Source organism: Canis lupus, chromosome 25 (genome assembly GCF_003254725.2).
Source record: "Canis lupus dingo isolate Sandy chromosome 25, ASM325472v2, whole genome shotgun sequence".
Classification (NCBI taxonomy): domain Eukaryota; kingdom Metazoa; phylum Chordata; class Mammalia; order Carnivora; family Canidae; genus Canis; species Canis lupus.
Genome location: NC_064267.1, coordinates 100,505 through 119,364, shown reverse-complemented (window position 1 = coordinate 119,364; position 18,860 = coordinate 100,505). Strand labels below are relative to the sequence as shown.

Sequence of the window (18,860 nt, the reverse complement as noted above, 5' to 3'; positions counted from 1 at the left end):
AGGAATTCTATCACCAGCTTTCCTGGGTCACTAGCTTGTAGGTAGCAGATTGTGGGACTTTACAGTCCCTACAATCACGAGTCAATTTCTTATATTAGATATCAATATAGAGAAAGAGATTGATACCGATATCTTTTTATCTCCCATTGGTTGTTTCTCTGGAGAACCTTCATTAATACAGATATCTCATAACCATTTGCAGCTTAGATTTTATTTGATTGATATACATCTTTGAATGTATATCAACAGCACTAGTTGTTGAACAGCACTAGTCAATGGAATTTGACTTCCAAGGTATTATTAAAAACTGAAGAATTACTTTAGAGTCATTTCAAAAAAAGTCCAGGACCACTTCTATATAAACATAGGAAAACCAATGACATGTTCCGATGTAGTAGCTGACTGCAGAATCTAACATCCATAACTGCTTTTCTTAACTAGACTTCTTTTCCTTCCACTTGCATTTCCTCAGCTATGATGAAGTTGCAGAAACACTGTGATGTACATGTTCAAGGCTGTTCTCCTAGTGGAAGGAATGGGCTGATCTGTGCCTCTCTTACTGTGTCTATGTCTGGTTCCTGAGCGGTCAATGATGTCTGGCCAGGTTAACAGCCACAGAACAGCATTTTCCCCTCAACTAAGTTAACCAAACATCCAAGATAATTATACAAAGGACCCTGAATTCATTAGGAGTATTCTCCAATCAACTCCATCTAGACTTTAAAATTTACACAAAACAACCCATGATGTTTTCTTTCTTTCTTTTTTTTTTTAATTTTTATTTATTTATGATAGTCACAGAGAGAGAAAGAGAGAGAGGCAGAGACATAGGCAGAGGGAGAAGCAGGCTCCATGCACCGGGAGCCCGATGTGGGATTCGATCCCGGGTCTCCAGGATCGCGCCCTGGGCCAAAGGCAGGCGCCAAACCGCTGCGCCACCCAGGGATCCCTCCCATGATGTTTTCTAACATCACAGAAAACATTTCATTTTCATTTCATTTTGGAAAAGGTTTTTAAAACATGTTTTGGCTAAATTATGCCAACCTGAAGATGACCCAGAATAAGAGACCATGGCTTCAGGCAAACTAAATATATTCCAATACACAGAGTGGAATGAGTCACAGCTACCTCCAAAAGAATAAACACAAATGGCTAAAAAGGACAGCTGACTGGAACTTATGTATGAGTTACCTCAGAAATGTTTTTGTCAGTTTCTTTCCTTTTTTCTTCCAATTTCCTTTCGATGCCTACAATTCCTACAGCTCTTATTCTTCCTGGCTGAAAAAAGTAGAAAACACAACATACAAAATAGGAAGGACACACTCTTTTGCAGCCCACCACAATGTTTTTTCAATGGCAGAAAGGGACTGACAAAGAACCAAAGAAAACCAGCATATGATTACATCTAGTTTCCTTTCAAAATATGTCAGTTTCTCGTCATACATAATGATCTTCAAATCATTATTTTAAGAAAAATTGAACATACATTAACTGGCATATTTTACTCTGTATTTTAGTTATAAATTAAATTCGTATCTGTTCTTTGGCAAGCTATTATACTTCTATCAGATTTAAAAACATTTTTTTTTTGTATCAGATATTTAATAGGGTTTCAAACATGTAAGAAATTGTAGTTAAAATCTTGGTATTTGATAGTTATTATACAAACTACTTTCACACATTTGAGTACCTATCTATAGTTGGTGGTTAATTTAGACTGGCCTGAAAACATCACTCAGAGACACTGTCTGTTCTCTCAGATGCCACAATGATTATAAAGGACAGAATGCAGTGAATGGAATCTAACATCTACCACCCCAAGAATGACTCTGGTGAGTAGTCATTATTTTTGCTAAGTGTCTACTATCTGCAGAGCACTAAATTAGGTTCTATGAAAATAAATCTTTAATCAGAATATCATCATCGTTTCTGGCAAGTTCTATAATCACAGAAATCTTTTCCCTTAATGAAGATACAAGTACAGAACGGAAAATAACTATTAAGAAACAGTTGCAACAATACCTGGGGTCCTCTATTTGTTTGCAATGACTGGGAAACTGGCATATTCTCCCATCTTCTCTGTGTCATTTCCTCAGATAAACGCCTGTAAAACTGTGGTCCACACACACTTTAAATGAGTCAGTCAGGTTACAGTATCCTCATACAAATCATTCCTTAACATTTCTTTAGTTGAAAAGGTCTGTTCAGTCATCTTGCAACAAACCTAGAACTCTCAGGGACATCAAAAGAAACCAAAGGAAGTTCTTTTCTTGGATCAGCTTCAGAAAGCACAAAGGGGGAAAAAAAAAAAGAAAGAAACTGACCTTCTATATAAACTGAGCTATTCTCAACAAAGAGATGAATGACATTGAATAAATAGACTTACTTTAAACAATCCCACATACGTGGATTGTTTTCAATCTATAGCGAAACAGATACAGTGCCAAGAAAAATATACAACCATTATTCATGAAGGAAGCAGAGAATATTTTGTCTGGTGAAAACGTGAAGCCAGAAATTAAGGCCAAAACATCCCTACACTCACAAAAAAATCAACTACATTGTTTAACTACAGTGAAAATGACTTCAGTTAGTCACTTATATTTGCTTAGCGCCTACTGTGTGAAGAGCACTGGGTGAAGTGCCATATAAAAAACCCACGTAAATAATTTAGGGTATCAATGGGGAAATAAACACACTTGTAAATATCTGAAGAATACTTATACAGCGACTTACTAATCAGAACGTGTAAACTATCATACGATGGACTAAGTACATAAGTGATTAGATTTGTGTGGCGTCAAGGAAGAAAGACTTCCTGACTTAAGGCTGGTGAGCTATTAGATACTGAGATAGTGTCACATTTCACTGCATTATACTCTGCCTCTTTAACTAAGCCACTGAAAAATTTACTAGTAGCCTAATGGCATGACTTACTGTATTTCTAGCTTCTGCTTTTTCCTTGGGACCACACCCTCCTGTTTCCTGTTCCCAAAACTTAAACTTCATATTTTCTACTGATAAGGCTTAAGATATCATAAAAATTTTATTGAAAAATATGGTGAAACCTGGTATGTTGTACAATATCAATTTACAGCATATTAACAAAGAACAACAAAAACAAAAACGAGGATATGCTTCCTACCTCAATCTGGCCATGTTCTTTGAAGGATAGTTTGATGTAGGAGTTCTTACTACTCTGGAACGGACCAGGTTCTTTGTTGGATGGAGGTGGGTGAAGATGAACCACTATTTTGGCACTGAAGTATAAATGTAGTGAATTTAATTACCTTTTAAGAATCACTAATTCTATTTTCATAACCTTTAATATATCTCAATTCACTTTTAAAACTCATGTATAAACAAAGGACATCCTGAAAGGAATCCTTTTAAACTCTGTATTAATTCAGTATTAATGAATCTTTCAAAAATACCTCTACTTACAACTTCTAAACTATGATCCAAAAAGTTCAAGTTACTAGCTCTATAGATTATTTAAAACTGTGGTTTCAAAAAATAAGTTCAAAATGAGTTTTCAAAATTTGGGATAGTTCATTATTTTGGTTTATGATTAGGGCTTTCCATGTACAGAGTCATCCCTGAGGTTACCAGGGGACCTATAATTTCTGCCAAAGCATACTACTCTACTCATTTAAAAACAAACTATGGGGATCCCTGGGTGGCGCAGCGGTTTGGCGCCTGCCTTTGGCTCGGGGCATGATCCTGGAGGCCTGGGATCGAATCCCACGTCGGGCTCCCTGCATGGAGCCTGCTTCTCCCTCTGCCTGTGTATCTGCCTCTCTGTCTCTCTCTGTGTAACTATCATGAATAAATAAATAAAATCTTTAAAAAAAATAAAAATAAAAAAAAATAAAAACAAACTATGAAAACTTATCTGTGCAAAACTGGCCAACTGACATTTTATTAAAACACCATCTAAAACTAACATTCTACAGTATCATTTTTGGAAAATGCTGCTCAATCAATAGCATGATCTAGAAGATAATCCAACAGCAAAAAGAATTCTCAAAATACTGCTGCTCTGGAAACACAAACTACCAAAATCTCTATGACTACCATTATCTTCTGTGCTATTAAAAATACCACTATATTTGTTCAGTTTCATAAGCCCCTTTCCTCTTCCTCCCCCCAAACACCTGTTCAATAAATAATCTTCTTCCAAAATTAGCAAAACCAAAAACCTCAATCAAAATACTTTGGATACGCAGCTTAGAGCTTTTTCTTTATGATCACATTATAGATTCATCCATTTATTGCTCTATTTTGTTTAGGCCCCTATGACTGCCCAAATGTCACTGTCAAATTGAAATACCATGTGTGGGGCCTCCTCAGTGTAATAAATGCTTTGGTTATTAAACTGGGGCCAGACTTGTAAGGCTTCTTCACCTATTCCTTTGTGGTGAACTTCTTTAAATGAGGTGAGCAAATAAACTATGCAAGCACAGTAACAGGACTGTTTGAAATGAACTGTCAAGGAGGGCAACAAAATACGACAATTAGGCTAAGGTGAACAAGCAAAGCAGTACCCAACTGATTTTTAAAACTGAGAAGCCTGGGCCCTACTATCAGATTTTGTCAAAGGAAACTCAATGAAGAACTAAAGATTACAATACAAAATGAAGTTTAAAAATCCCAAAGTCAGCATAAATGATCCAGGCCAGTTTTTAAATATATTCTTTTGCAGGTGATTGGATTACCATATTTCAAGTTTAAAAACTCCCCAATCAAAGAAGCATCTTGGGTTGGGACAAGTTAAAAGGTGATACTATATGTGCAACTCTGAATCAATGAAATATGGTAATTGCTGAGAACTAAAGAGAATATTTGAGAAAAATTAACCTGATACATTATTAAATTCTTCCTCACTGGAGATGTTTAAAAATAAGACACTAGTGGGAAGGTAAATATTTTATATAATTTTTGTCATACAATTTAGGTTTCCTTGGGACACAGCAGAAGAAAATTCAAATGATCTGGAGCACCTTCCAGTTTTACTTTGTAGAACTTAAGGTAATATACACAAATATCAAATCATTATGTTATACACCTGAAACTCATACAATATTATTTCTAACTGAACCTCCATTTAGAAAAAAAAGAACTTAGTAAGATGGAAAAAAGTGACAAGAGGAAAAACAGAAACTGGAGAAATAGTCTCCTCTAAACACCTAAGCCTTTATTAATCTTTTTAAAACATCAGTTTCTTTTATGTTAAATAAGCAATCTTTCATGCTACCTACAACATTCTGATTAAGGCATGCATTGCATTTCCAGGGAAGTTCAACATTTGTTTCACCTCTACTGAAATAACTATATTAAAGTTCAAAATGGGCCCACATGGAAAAAAAAAATCTGATCAGCAATATTTGTTCATAAGTTGCCCTCAATTAAATGTACTTAAAATATAAAGCCAGAATTTTTAACATACTTGATTAAAAGAAATATTTTAACATGTGGCTTTAAACGAGGGTGATCACATATCCTGGTTTGCTTAAAACTGTCTCATTTTATGCTTCCTTGGTCCAATTATAAACAGCACCCCCATGGCACCTGGGTGGCTCAGCTGGTTAAACACCAGACTCTTGGTTTCAGCTCAGGTCACGATCTCAGGGGTCATGGGATCAAACGCTGAGTCCTAGCTCTACACTGGGCTCCAAGCCCAGTGGGAAGTCAGCTTGATAGACTCTCTGCCTCTGCCCGTCCCCCTACACATGTGAGTGCACCCATTCTCTCTCTCAAATAAATAAATCTTAAAAATAAAATAAAAAACAGTGCCTCCTGTTACTACTATAAACATCCCAATTTGGACAATAACTATCATGATACTCTATTTAACACTGATACCTGAAAAAGTCAACGTGTAGAAAATTAATGATCAACTAGAAATAGGAGTAAAGTCAGTCATTTTTCTCAGATGAATCACTTCTGATTTTAAGTACTAGATACACAGACACATCAAAGCGAAGGTCTCTGGAAATACATGCAATGACAGCTGCCCAACATTTATTTATTTTGACCCAAGGATACTATAGCAAACCTTAATGCTTGATTTGTGCTGTAAGAATGACTTCCATTTATCCCTGAGTTTAATGTAGGAAACGTCCTCTTAGGGGAGCTCCTGACTAATGATTATAAATAATAGTTTAGATTATTACAATCTAATTGTACAATCATTAGATTCACTCACAAACAGGCAGTCATGGCACAGCAGTAAATCTACTGAGTTAATAATGACAGCTTGACTGGAACATTTTTGTGAATCAAGACTGCACTGTAGACACCTCACCTTTTTCCAATTCCAGCTGCCTGTTCTTCAATGAACACAATTTGGGAAAGAAGAATGGCCATGCAGCACTCCTAGAAGGAAACCACACAAAACAGGATTCATAAGACTCTTTGTCAGAAACCTTGGTTTTATAGTATTTAAGAGTGTCGTATACTTTTGAGGTACTTAATAATAAAACAATTTTAAAAATCATAAAATGACTTTATTCCTTAAATAAGCTGAAGGAAAAATGGAATGAAAACAGTACTGCGGTGGCATTTAGCTGCATAGAAAAACAGAAGAGGTTTATTTTTTTAAAGATTTTATTTATTTATTCACGAGAGACACAGAGAGAGGCAGAGACAGAAGGAGAAGCAGGCAGGGAGCCCGATGTGGGACTCGATCCCGGGGCAACGGGATCACGACCTGAGCTGAAGGCAAATGCTCAAACGTTGAGCCACCCAGGCGTCCCAACATAAGAGGTTTAAAAGCCACTGTAACTACCAAACCAAAAAAAGAACAGAACAGGTAAATCAAAACAACTTTAAGGAGTGTGCTATACAGGTGATTTCTTTTTAAATTTTCTGTATTTCATTCACCATGTTTAACAGAAAATACTGATATAGGTTCCCTTTATTAGCACATTTATTTTTAAGTTATTATAAATGACTGGCATTTAATAGGTCTAAGGGTTTCTAAATTAGTCTCTTTATACGATAATCAAAAAAATTATACTAAGATTAATTTATAAATGTTTTAAGGATACCTATCCTTCCAACAAAGACTTCTTTCCTAAATGTATACTTCTTTTAAAAGAATTAGACACCATTAATAGGTGTAGGTATGTATTACCAACGAGGATAATACCACCACTAAGGGAACACAGACTGATTCTTGGGGGCCAAAGAGAGTCAGATTTTGCAATAATTAGTGGCCTTTCAAAAAGCCTCAGTACAGGGGCACTTAGGTGGCTCAGTCGATTAAGCATTTGCCCTCAGCACAGGTCACATGATCCCAGGGACCTGGGATCAAGTTCCGTGGGCTCCCTGCTCATCAGGGAGTCTGCTTCTCCTTTTCTCCCTGCCCTTCCCCCTGCTTGTGCTCTCTATTAAATAAAATATTTAAAAAAAAACACACAACAACAAAAAACCAAAGAGCCTCAGTACAGTATATAGTTTGCCTATAAAATTAAAATTTCATGGTGAAGGGTGCAGCAATTATGAAAATAAAATAGATTGTTTATTTTACTTGGCAACACTGAAATTTACATACACATACACTTTGAAGTTAAGCTCTTTGGAATAAAAATAGCTTTATATATAAACTTGTTCTCTCTTCCTAGAAATGAAAAAACAAGGAGTTTTCTCCTCTTGCTGAGTGACTTAGAGGCTATTCTTCTCAATACCTAGGTAAAAGCATGTACTCCCCTGCAGACCTATCCTTCAGATTTTCAGAATCAGGTTACTCTGAGGATCCCTGACAACAAATGGTTTGTTGTTGTTCCCATTACACATAAAACATTCAGGTATAGGGTATATTCTCACTAGGGTTTAAAAACAGGAGTGAGAGCAGCCCGGGTGGCTCAGCGGTTTAGCACTGCCTTCAGCCCAGGGCCTGATCCTGGAGACCCAGGATGGAGTCCCACATCGGGCTCCCTGCATGGAGCCTGCTTCTCCCTCTGCCTGTGTCTCTGCCTTTCTCTGTCTCTCATGAATAATAAAATCTTTAAAAAAAAAACAAACAAACAGGAGTGACCATGATTCTCACTCTATTCAGCAAATGTGGGACAACCCCGAAGTCCTCTATCTGTACTCCATTCAGAGAGATCACATGAGACACGTTCTTTTAACATTCTGAAAATGGAAATTTATTACATTTTTTAGTTAAGAAAGAAAGAGATAAGGGACCTCAGTGATTTAAAACCTAGAACAGATTAAAAAAAAAACCTTTATCTTACATGGTTTTTCTGATCTCTCCAAATTAGTCGGTGTGTACTGAGAAGGAGGGTGCCAGCATCAAATTTTATCTAGAAAGAGAAGGTCATCACAAAACATTAATGATGTATATCAATGTGGTTCAGATTGTCTTCCTCATGAATTACACAATAGTAAGTTAATCGTAAAAACATTTGAGAATTAGGCTTACCACAAATTAAGGAGAAACAATGCTACACACTTCATAAGCCATATATGTCTTGTGTGTGTGTATGGTTCAGTAGTTGAGCGTCTGCCTTCGGCTCAGGGCGTGATCCCCGGGATCAAGTCCCGCACACACATATATGTACAGCCTTAATAAAATTATGAAAAAAAATCGCAAACAACCTAGATGTGTAAAAACAGGCTAGTGGTTAAGTCAAGTATGATACACTCATACTGTGGAATCCATACAGACGTTAAAAAAGAATGAGGAAGAACTATATGGACTATCATAGAATTCTACAAGAGTCAGCGGACAAAAGCAAGCAACTTTACAGCATATCACATAGAATGTAATTGGATAGATAATCTCCATATACCCCAAAATACATTGTGAGATATATGCATTCTGATTCAGTTGTTAAAATGTGGAGTGAAGGGGTGAGAATGGGCATTTAGAATTGATGAAATATGGTAAATTCTCCACATAGATTAAGTGAAAAGAAAAAAGCAAGATTCAGAACTTTGTATGCATAGTATTATTACAAATTTGCATTTTAAAAAAGGAAATACAATCTACTTTATACAAATATCTATGCATGATACATATGCACAGTTCTCCAGAATGATGCCCTGGTAGCCTCTAAGGGGTTACTGAGTGACAAAGAGACAAAGGTGAAACGGAGATTTTAACTGTAGACTTTTTGGGCTTTGGGGACTTTTGTCATGGGATCATGTCACCTACTCAAAATAAAAATGTAATAAAGTGTAAAAATTATTTTTAGGGACGCCTGGGTGGCTCAGTAGTTGAGCGTCTGCCTTCGGCTCAGGGCATGATCCCTGGGATCGAGTCCCACATTAGGCTCTCTGCGAGGAGCCTGCTTCTCCCTCTGCCTATGTCTCTGCCTTCTCTCTGTGTCTCTCATGAATGAATGAATGAATGAATGAATGAATAAAATCTTTAAAGAAAAGAAAGCTATCTTTAAAAAATAAAAAATATTTTAAAAAACTATAATACAATCACACACACAAAAAATGCCATCTATGTCTTTAGGACCAAACCCTTAATCCTCATCATTTATTACTATGCATTGAAAATTATATAAAATAAGCAAATTTTAGAGCTGAAACCCAAGAGATAAGATATCAAATCCCTTCATTTGCGTTAAGATCAAGAAATATATTGGAAGCTTCTATTAACTCTAATTACTAGGAAGTAGAATTTGTCCTATGGTAGGACTTACTTGTATCCTTTTCTAAGGAGTAATTAGTTATTTCAAAAGTTAAAAGTTGGTCCCATTTTAAGGCTACCTTGCAAGACAAATTCAGAGAGGGAAGAGAAGGTGCGTGCAAGATGGGTGAAGGGGAGTGAGATTTAAGGGCTTCCAGTTACAGAAGGAATGTCATGGGAACAAAAGGAATATGATCAATGATACCAGATTCACATTAGGACAGGTGGTGGCTACAGTTGTGGTGAACCCAGCATAGTACATAAACCAGTCAAATCGCCCCAAACTAATAGAACATTGTGTGTCAACTACACTCAAAATTTAAAAATCCTTTAATTAAAAGAGAATGACTTCAAAGGAAAGCATTATCACTAGGGTCCAGTTTATCAGAAATAATCCTTTGGAATTTAAAATAATGTGGTTAAAAATAAATAAATAAATAAAAGAATGTGGTTACAAATGTCTATCACATGAATAACCAATTAGAACATTGTTATATTTCATTCTTAAGTAAAAATAATCATAAATTTAATTAAGTATGCAAATTGAGATTTAATATATTACAAGATACTCATGATATTAACAAATTCAAAAGTAGGTTTCAAAGTAGTTTACATAGCATGATTATACACACAGCCACAAACACATAGAGAATGTGCCAAGAGTAACTGTTTATGGGTAGCAGGATTACTATTATTTCAAGTTTCTTCTTTTGGCTTGTCCATATTTAACAACTTTATTATTTGTTTAGTAAAAAAATTTAAAAATTGTTAGAAACATATATAACAATTTCCTGTAATCTGGAGTGTGTATAAATTTTTTGTTAAGTCAAACATACACAGAAATACTGTTTCTGTCAGAAAAACTCTTTGTATAATCGATAAGCAGTACAGTTTTAATATGAATTTTAAAAAAATTTTTTTAAGAGCAAGGTATGACTGTAGTAGCAATATGTTAGTAATCATCAATATGGTTATAAGCTTTAGTGATAAGAGACCTAATGAACTATCTAGTCTAAAAAACTCTGTTAAGAGATCATTCCACAAAACTATTTCAACACCTCAGAGAAAACACTTGATGAATTCCATGTTTTCTACAAAATTGGAAGTAAAGGGGATCCGTGAGTGGCTCAGCGGTTTAGCACCTGCCTTCGGCCCAGGGCATGATCCTGGAGTCCCAGGATTGAGTCCCACATCAGGTTCCCTGCATTGAGCCTGCTTTTCCCTCTGCCTGTGTCTCTGCCTCTCTCTGTGTGTCTCTCATGAATAAATAAATAAAATCTTTAAAAAAATAAAAATAATAATAATAAAAAATCAGAAGTAAAACATACATACTCCTGGCACTTGATTCAGTCTGGCTTCAAATGTTTATAGCAAAACCAAATTAATTGAGCTTTTGAGACTTTAAAAACCTCTTTTTTGTCAATGAGTAAGATTTCCCCTTTACAAAAAACAAATATTTTATCAACTTGAGAGTACATGTTACATTACAGCATAACAGTTCTGATTAAGAAAATGCACTTTCTTTTACCGAAATTCCAGCATAGGGGTGTGAACTTAAAGCTGAAGGCAGAGTATATTCCATTGCTATGTTAATTAACAATGTGCAAACATAAAATGCTGCTGCTTTAAGTCAAGAAATTGTGTAATACTTCCCTTCAGGGATTCCAAGGGATTATGAGCTAAACCTGATAGACAAGTTTAGGCTGGTTTACTCCTGCCACTCAGAGCTAGAATAATTTTAACTACTTAAAGGTTGATCTAATGTAGACATGTGCTGGATAAGCTCTTACCCTGTTTTATTATTTAGCATTTTTCTGTTTTATAACAGAAATTATTATTTTATAATAATACACAGAAAATTTGGGAAAAAATTTAAGTCTAAAAAAGAAAATGAAATCACTCATAATCATACCAGCCAGAGTGTATGTGTATATACCCACACACATATATACATATGCATACATATGTGTGCATGTGTAAATAATGTTTAAATAAAATGAAGTCATCATATTTATAGTTTTATAACTTGCTGTTTTTCAATTGGTGGCCCTTCATTAGCAAGCCCTCATGTTGATTAAGGCCTGTCATATTTAATTAACTAAACCCTTTGGTGGACATTCAGATTGCTCCCAATTTTCTCTCTATGTAATAATGTAGAATATATATATATAAATGCTGAGATGAGCATCCTCATTCATTATATTTTTATGTATCTCTGATTATTTCTCAAGGGTAAATTCCTAAAAGTGAAAGAGCTAGATGAAAGAAAATAGACGTTTTCTAAGTCTCCTGGAATATGCTGCCAACCTAACAACTTTATTATACATTACTAACCTGCTTTCATTTTATTTTTAAATTAGCTGAGGCTATAGAAGCTTCTGTGGATTTAAACAAATGACCTGTCTATGCTGCTTAAGAAAACAACATACTATCCAGCCATAAGGGGCCCATGAAAACTATGCCTGTAGAAACAAGCAAGCACACATTTATTCTCATGAGACACGTGGGTGTTTGGGCAGTGGGAAAAGCAGTACCGTGGTTCCACCCAATACTACGTGTGTGACCTCAGGTCACAGTTTTCTCTCTTTTTTTTTTTTAAGATTTTATTTATTTGTTTATGAGAGACACAGAGAGAGATGCAGACACAGGCAGAGGGAGAAGCAGGCTCCCTGCGGGAAGCCCGATGTGGGACTCGATCCCGGACCCTGGGATCATGCCCTGAGCCAAAGGCAGGCGCTCAATGGCTGAGCCACCCAGGTCCCCAGCAAGTCACTAAGAGTTATTTTCTCATCCATAAAGTATCTCATATGTCCAGAGAGGATTAAATGAGGTTATATGTAAAGCTCCTGGCACATAGTAGGTGCTCAAATTATTCAAGTCTTTTTTTTTTTTTTTTAATGTATTTTACACCCACAATGAGCCAAAAGATACATGAACAAGTAAGGCACACTTTCTGCCCTCCAGGGGCGTCCACCTGTCTAGTAGACAGCCATATGCACACTTGCCTGAGGAATGTGTTGGGATGCAAAGCCATGAAGGCTAAGTAGACTGGACTGGAATGCCCTAGACCAAGGGAGCCAGTGAAAGATACTGAAAGAGGACTTGATCACATCTGGAGGCTGATAAGAGATTCCCAGAATCTTCAGGTAAAGTCTGGAAGCCTTCCAGCAGATGGAAGAAGCCAGGATATGGAGCTTTCCCCGAGGAATCAGCCGAGCCCTCAGCCACACAGGGGACAGCTCAGCCAGTGACCATTAGATGCAGCTCAGCAGGCTTGTCTGAATTCTGCTTCAATTTCAGGACACCTGCATCCCTCCCTCACTACCCTCAGCTTTTACCACAGTTAAGAATTCTTCAGTAGGGCAGCCCCGGTGGCGGTGGCGCAGCGGTTTAGCGCCGCCTGCAGCCCAGGGCGTGATCCTGGAGACCCTGGATGGAGTCCCACGTCAGGCTCTCTGTAATGGTGCCTGCTTCTCCCTCTGCCTGTGTCTCTCTGTGTGTGTGTGTGTGTGTGTGTGTGTGTGTGTGTGTGTGTCTCTGTGAATAAATAAAAAAAGAAAGAATTCTTCAGTAGATCAAAGTGTCTTAACTAAATTTTTCCCAATACCTTTTGATTAATCCTCTGATAACTACATCTACTTGTCCGCTAAAAGTAGTGTGGGATCCCGCAGAAGTGTGACTTCCAGCAGGGGATTGTCTTTAGGGAGTCTTTGAAGGCCAATCTATGATTCTCAGCATTCAATTCTGAGAGGGAGGCATAATCAAACCAGCTGAAAGAGGGGAATTTGATTATGCTTCCCATTTACAAAAGTTCGAAGGTGTTTGAAATGTTCAAACATTTAGCTTGTCAGAAAAACGTTTAGCTAGTCACTCCGACCAAAAGATGCAAACCTAATTTGAGGTCAAGTTCATAAAAGTGCTGAGGCAGGAAATGGAGTAAATCTAAGCAAGTTATTTTAAGAAAAAGACCTTGTCTTGGTCATGGAGGCAACAGGGTACACGGAAAATACCCTCAGGGAGGCAGAACACCTGGGTCCTATGTCACATCAACTGTGCCCCTAGATAGCTGGGTGACCCCTGTCCTCCGTGACCTAGGAGGAAGGAAGTCTCAAGCTTCTGCAGGCACCGACCAGGAAAAGCTATGCCTCAAGGAACAAACGCAAAAGTACAGAGACAAGTTTCATTAACAAACCCATGAAGAAGAGATAGCAAGTGAAAACTTCTGGAAACTAAAAATGCTGGTGAACAAGCGGGTTTTTAGCATTCTTCTGATTCCAACTTAAACGTTTCACCCAGAAGGGGTTAGTAGTTTTCCCACAGCCCTCCAGCGGTCTCAACGGCTGACTCGCCTCAGGCTCGTGCGCTCCTTCCTGGCCGACCCAAGCCCCCCTCGGCGTGCACAGAACCCAACTCCTTCCCTGGAGGCCTGCGGACCACTGGCCCCGAGGAGCGAAGGGCCAGACTCTTCCAGGAGGTAAGGCCTGACTGCTTTGGAGAACAGCTGCGGCCAATGCCCGCCGGTCTGTTCAGGGCCAGGTCCACCTCGCACCAACCGCCAGGGCACCTGCTTCTCCTGCACGGGGCACCTCCCTGCTTCCCCCTGCCCCTGGCTTCGCCGGGACGCTGAGGAGGGTCCTTGGGACCTCGGCCCCCGGTCTTCGGGGCCTCCCGCCCCGCCCCGGCCCGGCCCGAGCCTCGGGGGCGCGCATCTGCCCGCGGGGCGCGGCCTCAGCTGAGGGAGGCGGCTCCGCGCGGTCGCTGGTCGCGGTGGGTCGAGTCCGCCCCGCGCACTCCCGAGCGCCTCCGCCGGCCAGCGCGTCCCCTCCCTGCGGTGCCTGGAGGACGAGCACGACCTACCACATCGCTTCCCTCACAAAACGAACGCTCGACTCCCTTCCAAAGTCATTCCAGAAAAAAAAAAAAAAAAAGAAGGCGAGGGTGCGGGGCGGGGGAAGAGCCTCAAGAAAGGCGTCCCGGTGAGACCCGGACACGCTTCTCGGAAACCCCCGCAGGGCGCGCCCGCCGCACCCCGGGTCACGGCGGTGTCACTGGGGGGGAGGGGGGCGCGGCCCGCCGTCCCCACGCCCGACCCCGGGCCCGAGGCGCAGGCACCCGGCCGCAGGTCCGCCGTCGCCGCCGCTCCCGAGCCCCGCGGGGTGGGGACCGTGCGCCGGATGGAGGCCCAACGGGCGGCCAGGCCGTGCGCCGTGCGGAGCCCGCCCCCTACCTTCTCCTCGCCGTCGTAGATGCGCACCCCGCGCTGCTGGATCACCAGGGTCTCGTTAATCTCCAGGAGGCCGCTGGTCCACACGAAACGGTCCATGGCAGCCGCCCGGCCGGCCTCGCCGCTCGCCCGCGCGGGCGCTCCGGGGCGGCGAGCCGAGCGCCGCGCAGCCTGCGGCACCCCCTGGCGGCCGGCGGGCGGCGGGGCGGAGGCCGGGCGGGGAGGCGGCCCAGGACCCGGGGGCCTGCGGGGAGCGCCACCTGGCGGGCGGGCGGCCTGGGGCTCGGCGGGAGCGTCCACCCGTCCTTTGTCCAACTTGGGCTCGGATGCGCAGCCTGAAGCTTACGGGTTGAGGGCGGCGGGGACTTTGGGGGCCGCCGGGCCACAGCCTGGACCTCCTTACTGAGCATTATTCCTGCACAGGTGTGCCGTTTCCTTGTCGATGCCCAGCGTGTCGCCACGTTCATTAAAGGTTGTAGCTATTGACACTGTGACTTTTCTTTTCAATTAAAGTTTTATCGTTGTTTTTTATACAGCTGCAATCAATATGAAAGTACATGGGTGGCTCAGTAGTTTACCGTCCGCCTTCCGCTCAGGGCGTGATCCCGGGGTACTGGGATCAAGTCCCACATCGGACTCCCCTCAGAGACCCTACTTCTCGCGCCGCCTCTGCCTCTGTCTCTGCCTTTCTGTGTCTCTCATGAATAAACAAAATCTTTTAAAAAAAGTATTATCTTGTGCCCCTCTTTCTTCCCCATTAAGATCATTGTCGTTTAAACATTTTCAATATCAACACGGACCTCATGAATTTACTATACAGATCTTCCATAATTTTTCTGTGCCACAAACTGGTCCATGGATGCTGCTACCACCTGCTGGGCTTCTGTCACTGCCTCTCTCATTTACACAGTTTACATTATAAATGGAACACCTATAGTAGTACTTGTACAACTGATATATTTTTGGGCCTTTAAGGATTATTTTCTTAGAGTGTCTTCCCAAAATAGAATTACTGCTTTAAAGAGTTTGCACACATTTTAGGCAGCTTGCTACATATTGGGAACTTAACAAGGATGCAGTGCCACCTGCAGATTGATCTTTTTCCAAGGCCAAATAGTTGTGTCTATATTAGACATTATCATTTTTGTTATTTTTGCTACTTGACAGAGATTTTATTTTTTGATTCATTTACTGATGAGGCTATTTCTCAATACTTTTTAATCAAAAGAAAAAAATTTTTTAAAGTAGCCCCAACATGGGGCTTTAACTCACAACCCTGTGATTAAAAGTCAGATGCTCTAGCAACAGAGCCATCCAGGTGCCCCAGTCAAAGGAAAATCTTGTCCCGAATAATGCCTAACACTCTGTGAGGTTGGACAGCCTCCATTAAGAGGATAAGATTATTAATTTAGACCAGATTAACACAAGTAAGGAGAAGAAAAGGCACAGCAAAGAAGACAGAGAAGGAGCACTAGTGAGATAGGACAACCAGGAGAGAATGGTGTCCTGGAAGCTAAGAAAACCCGGTATATCAGGGAGAAGGAAAAAGCCGGTGTAAAATTCTGCCCACGGGTCAAGTCCATGGGACTGAATATGGCTCACTGCTTTTACCACGTGGAGTTATTTGGCAGCCTTGACAAGAGTGCCTGCAATTGGGGGGGGCGGGGTTGGGGGGACTGGGGGGCGGGACAAGTCTGAATGGAGCAGTTTTAAAAGAGAAAGAGAGGAATTGTAGGTAGGGAACATAGACAACTCCTTTGAGAACTTTGCTGCAAAGGAGACCAAAGAAATAGGCTGGTAACAGGAAGGGGAAGTGAGGTCAACAGGGAGTTTGGGTTGCTTGTTGATTTGTTTTCCAGGTGGAAAAAAAAATAGTATGTTTGAGTACTGATAGCAGTGAGAGTGAGGGGAGACCTGCTTGAGTGATGTCCTTGAGAAGCTGAGAGAATGCACAAGAGAGGGTCAGAGATGTGGCTATTATCAGAGGAGAGCAGAGTATGTGAGGCAGATGAATTTTTGTGATGGGAATCTGCAAACATTCTCTGGAACTGCTTTGGTTTTCTCAGAGGAGGAAGCAAGACTAGAAGAAGAGAGAGGTGTGAGGAGTTATGAACACACTAGGATACTGATTGCCTGGCCTGCTTGAAGTTTCCCGATGTGTAATTTTTTAAAAATTTTATTTATTCATGGAAGACACAAGCGGCAGAGACAGAGGCAGAGGGAGAAGCAGGCTCCCTATGGGGAGCCCCATGCAGGACTCAATCCCTGGACCCCGGGGTTACACCCTGGGCCAAAGGCAGACGCTCAACCACTGGGCCATCCAGGCGCCACCACCGCCCCCCCGCCCCCACATGCAATTAAAGTGAAGTCAGAGGAGCAATATCCAGCCCCATTCAGAGGCAAAACCAAATTGGAGAGTAGGAAAGCTATGGATTTAATTAGGCACGTAGTTTTGCCTGGTCATGGATTGGGAAGGGAAGGGTCTAAGCAAGTCCAACACTAGACTACCTCTGCCTTTGTAAGTGATCTGTTCTGTCTGCCTGGAACCTATAAGATTTTCTCATTATCCTTGAAGTTCAGAAATTCTATCAGGTCAGAGATTCTGGGTGTATATCCCTCCTCATTTTCCTGCCTGTGACATAATGACGCTTTTCAATTTGAAGACTCGAGTTGCTGTCTTCTTCAGAAAGATATTCTTCTATTATTATTTTGATTATTATTTCTGGTCTATGTGTTGTTTGGGTTTTTTTTTTTTTTTGCCCCTTTGGGACCTTTGATTATTTATTTTAAGCCCGTCATAACTGTCTCCCATGACCCCTACTTTTTCTCCTACCATATTCATTTCTATATATTGGGGGGCTGAATTTGTGTTTTTCACAGTGACCATTCACTTTTCCAAGTCTTCTGTTGAATTTTTAAATTGGGAATTCTTTTAAGTTCTAGAATAATTTATTTTATTTTCTTTAAAAGATTTTATTTATTCATGAGAGACAGAGAGAGAAACAGAGACACAGGCAGAGGGAGAAGCAGCCTCCTTGTGGGGAGCCTGAGGTGGGACTTGATCCCAGGACCCCGGGATCACGCCCTGAGCCAAAGGAAGATGTTCAAGCACTGAGCCACCTAAGCATCCCTAGAATAATGTTTTAGTTCCAGAAACACCTGAGTGACTGTTCCAATGACATCTACGTAGAGTTCTCATTTTATTTTTTATTTTTTAAAGATTTTTATTTATTTATTCATGAGAGACACAGAGAGAGAGAGAGAGAGGCAGAGACACAGGCAGAGGGAGAAGCGGGCTCCATGCAAGGAGCCTGATGTGGGACTCGATCCTGGGTCTCCAGGATCACACCCTGGGCTGCAGGCGGCGCTAAACTGCTGCGCCACTGGGGCTGCCCTCATTTTATTTTTAATAAAGTTTTCTTCTATGACATCCCTGAGTACACCCTCCACAGAGGTGCCCTATTCTAATTTCTCTTGTTCCTTCTGCTTTAAGCCACTGTCTCCTTAAGTGTCTTATAGTCACTTTTGCCTTTCAGTATCCGTGTACGTGAAATCTCACAGTGCCTATGTAAGGCTGCCTATTAAAATCTCACAAGGACCCGTAGGCAAGGAGGTAAGTTGAGAACATCTCTTCTGAGTCACTTCAAGACAGGGCTCTTGGTTCTCACTCTACTCACTCATTCAATAAGTATTCAAAAAATATTTATTGGATATTTATTGAACAGGCACTGTTCAACTCCTCCATGATGCTGCTGGCAAGAGAAGCTGCTGGTTTGCTTTTCCACCAAATTGCACAAGGGTTCCTTTTTCTCCACATCCTCACAAACACTTATTTTTTCTCATCTTTTTTAACTTAGCCATTCTGAAAGGTATAAAGTGATATCTCATGTGGTCTTAATTTGCAGTTCCCTAATGTTTAGTGATGTTGAGCATCTTCTCATGTATCTGTTGGCCATCTGCATGTCTTCTTTGGAAAAATGTCAA

General features: G+C 40.6%; 2 protein-coding genes across 15 annotated transcripts in view; one reads left to right on the top strand and one right to left on the bottom strand.

Moving 5' to 3' along the window:
• The window catches only part of CKAP2 (cytoskeleton associated protein 2), a 55,684-nt gene that overhangs the window by 10,034 nt on the left and 26,790 nt on the right, over nt 1–18,860 (top strand). For 2 of the 4 annotated variants that reach the window (XM_049100813.1, XM_049100812.1), the window contains exon 2: nt 1,761–1,832. In XM_049100813.1, coding sequence (XP_048956770.1) covers nt 1,796–1,832 — 37 coding nt within the window. In that variant the 5' untranslated portion in view covers nt 1,761–1,795. Of the gene's footprint in view, nt 1–1,760; nt 1,833–13,998; nt 14,127–18,860 lie in introns of those variants that run through there. The other 2 variants (XM_049100817.1, XM_049100816.1) reach the window with 1 other exon arrangement.
• The window catches only part of VPS36 (vacuolar protein sorting 36 homolog), a 44,213-nt gene that overhangs the window by 14,634 nt on the left and 10,719 nt on the right, over nt 1–18,860 (bottom strand). For 2 of the 11 annotated variants that reach the window (XM_035717830.2, XM_035717819.2), the window contains exons 1-6: nt 14,880–15,052; nt 8,244–8,312; nt 6,308–6,378; nt 3,146–3,260; nt 2,023–2,112; nt 1,192–1,278 (exon numbers count right to left, since the gene is read on the bottom strand). In XM_035717830.2, the coding sequence (XP_035573723.1) occupies nt 1,192–1,278; nt 2,023–2,112; nt 3,146–3,260; nt 6,308–6,378; nt 8,244–8,312; nt 14,880–14,975 (528 nt within the window). In that variant the 5' untranslated portion in view covers nt 14,976–15,052. Of the gene's footprint in view, nt 1–1,191; nt 1,279–2,022; nt 2,113–3,145; nt 3,261–6,307; nt 6,379–8,053; nt 8,140–8,243; nt 8,313–13,844; nt 13,956–14,001; nt 14,136–14,509; nt 14,652–14,879; nt 15,054–18,860 lie in introns of those variants that run through there. The other 9 variants (XM_049100820.1, XM_025462375.3, XM_035717837.2 and 6 more) reach the window with 9 other exon arrangements.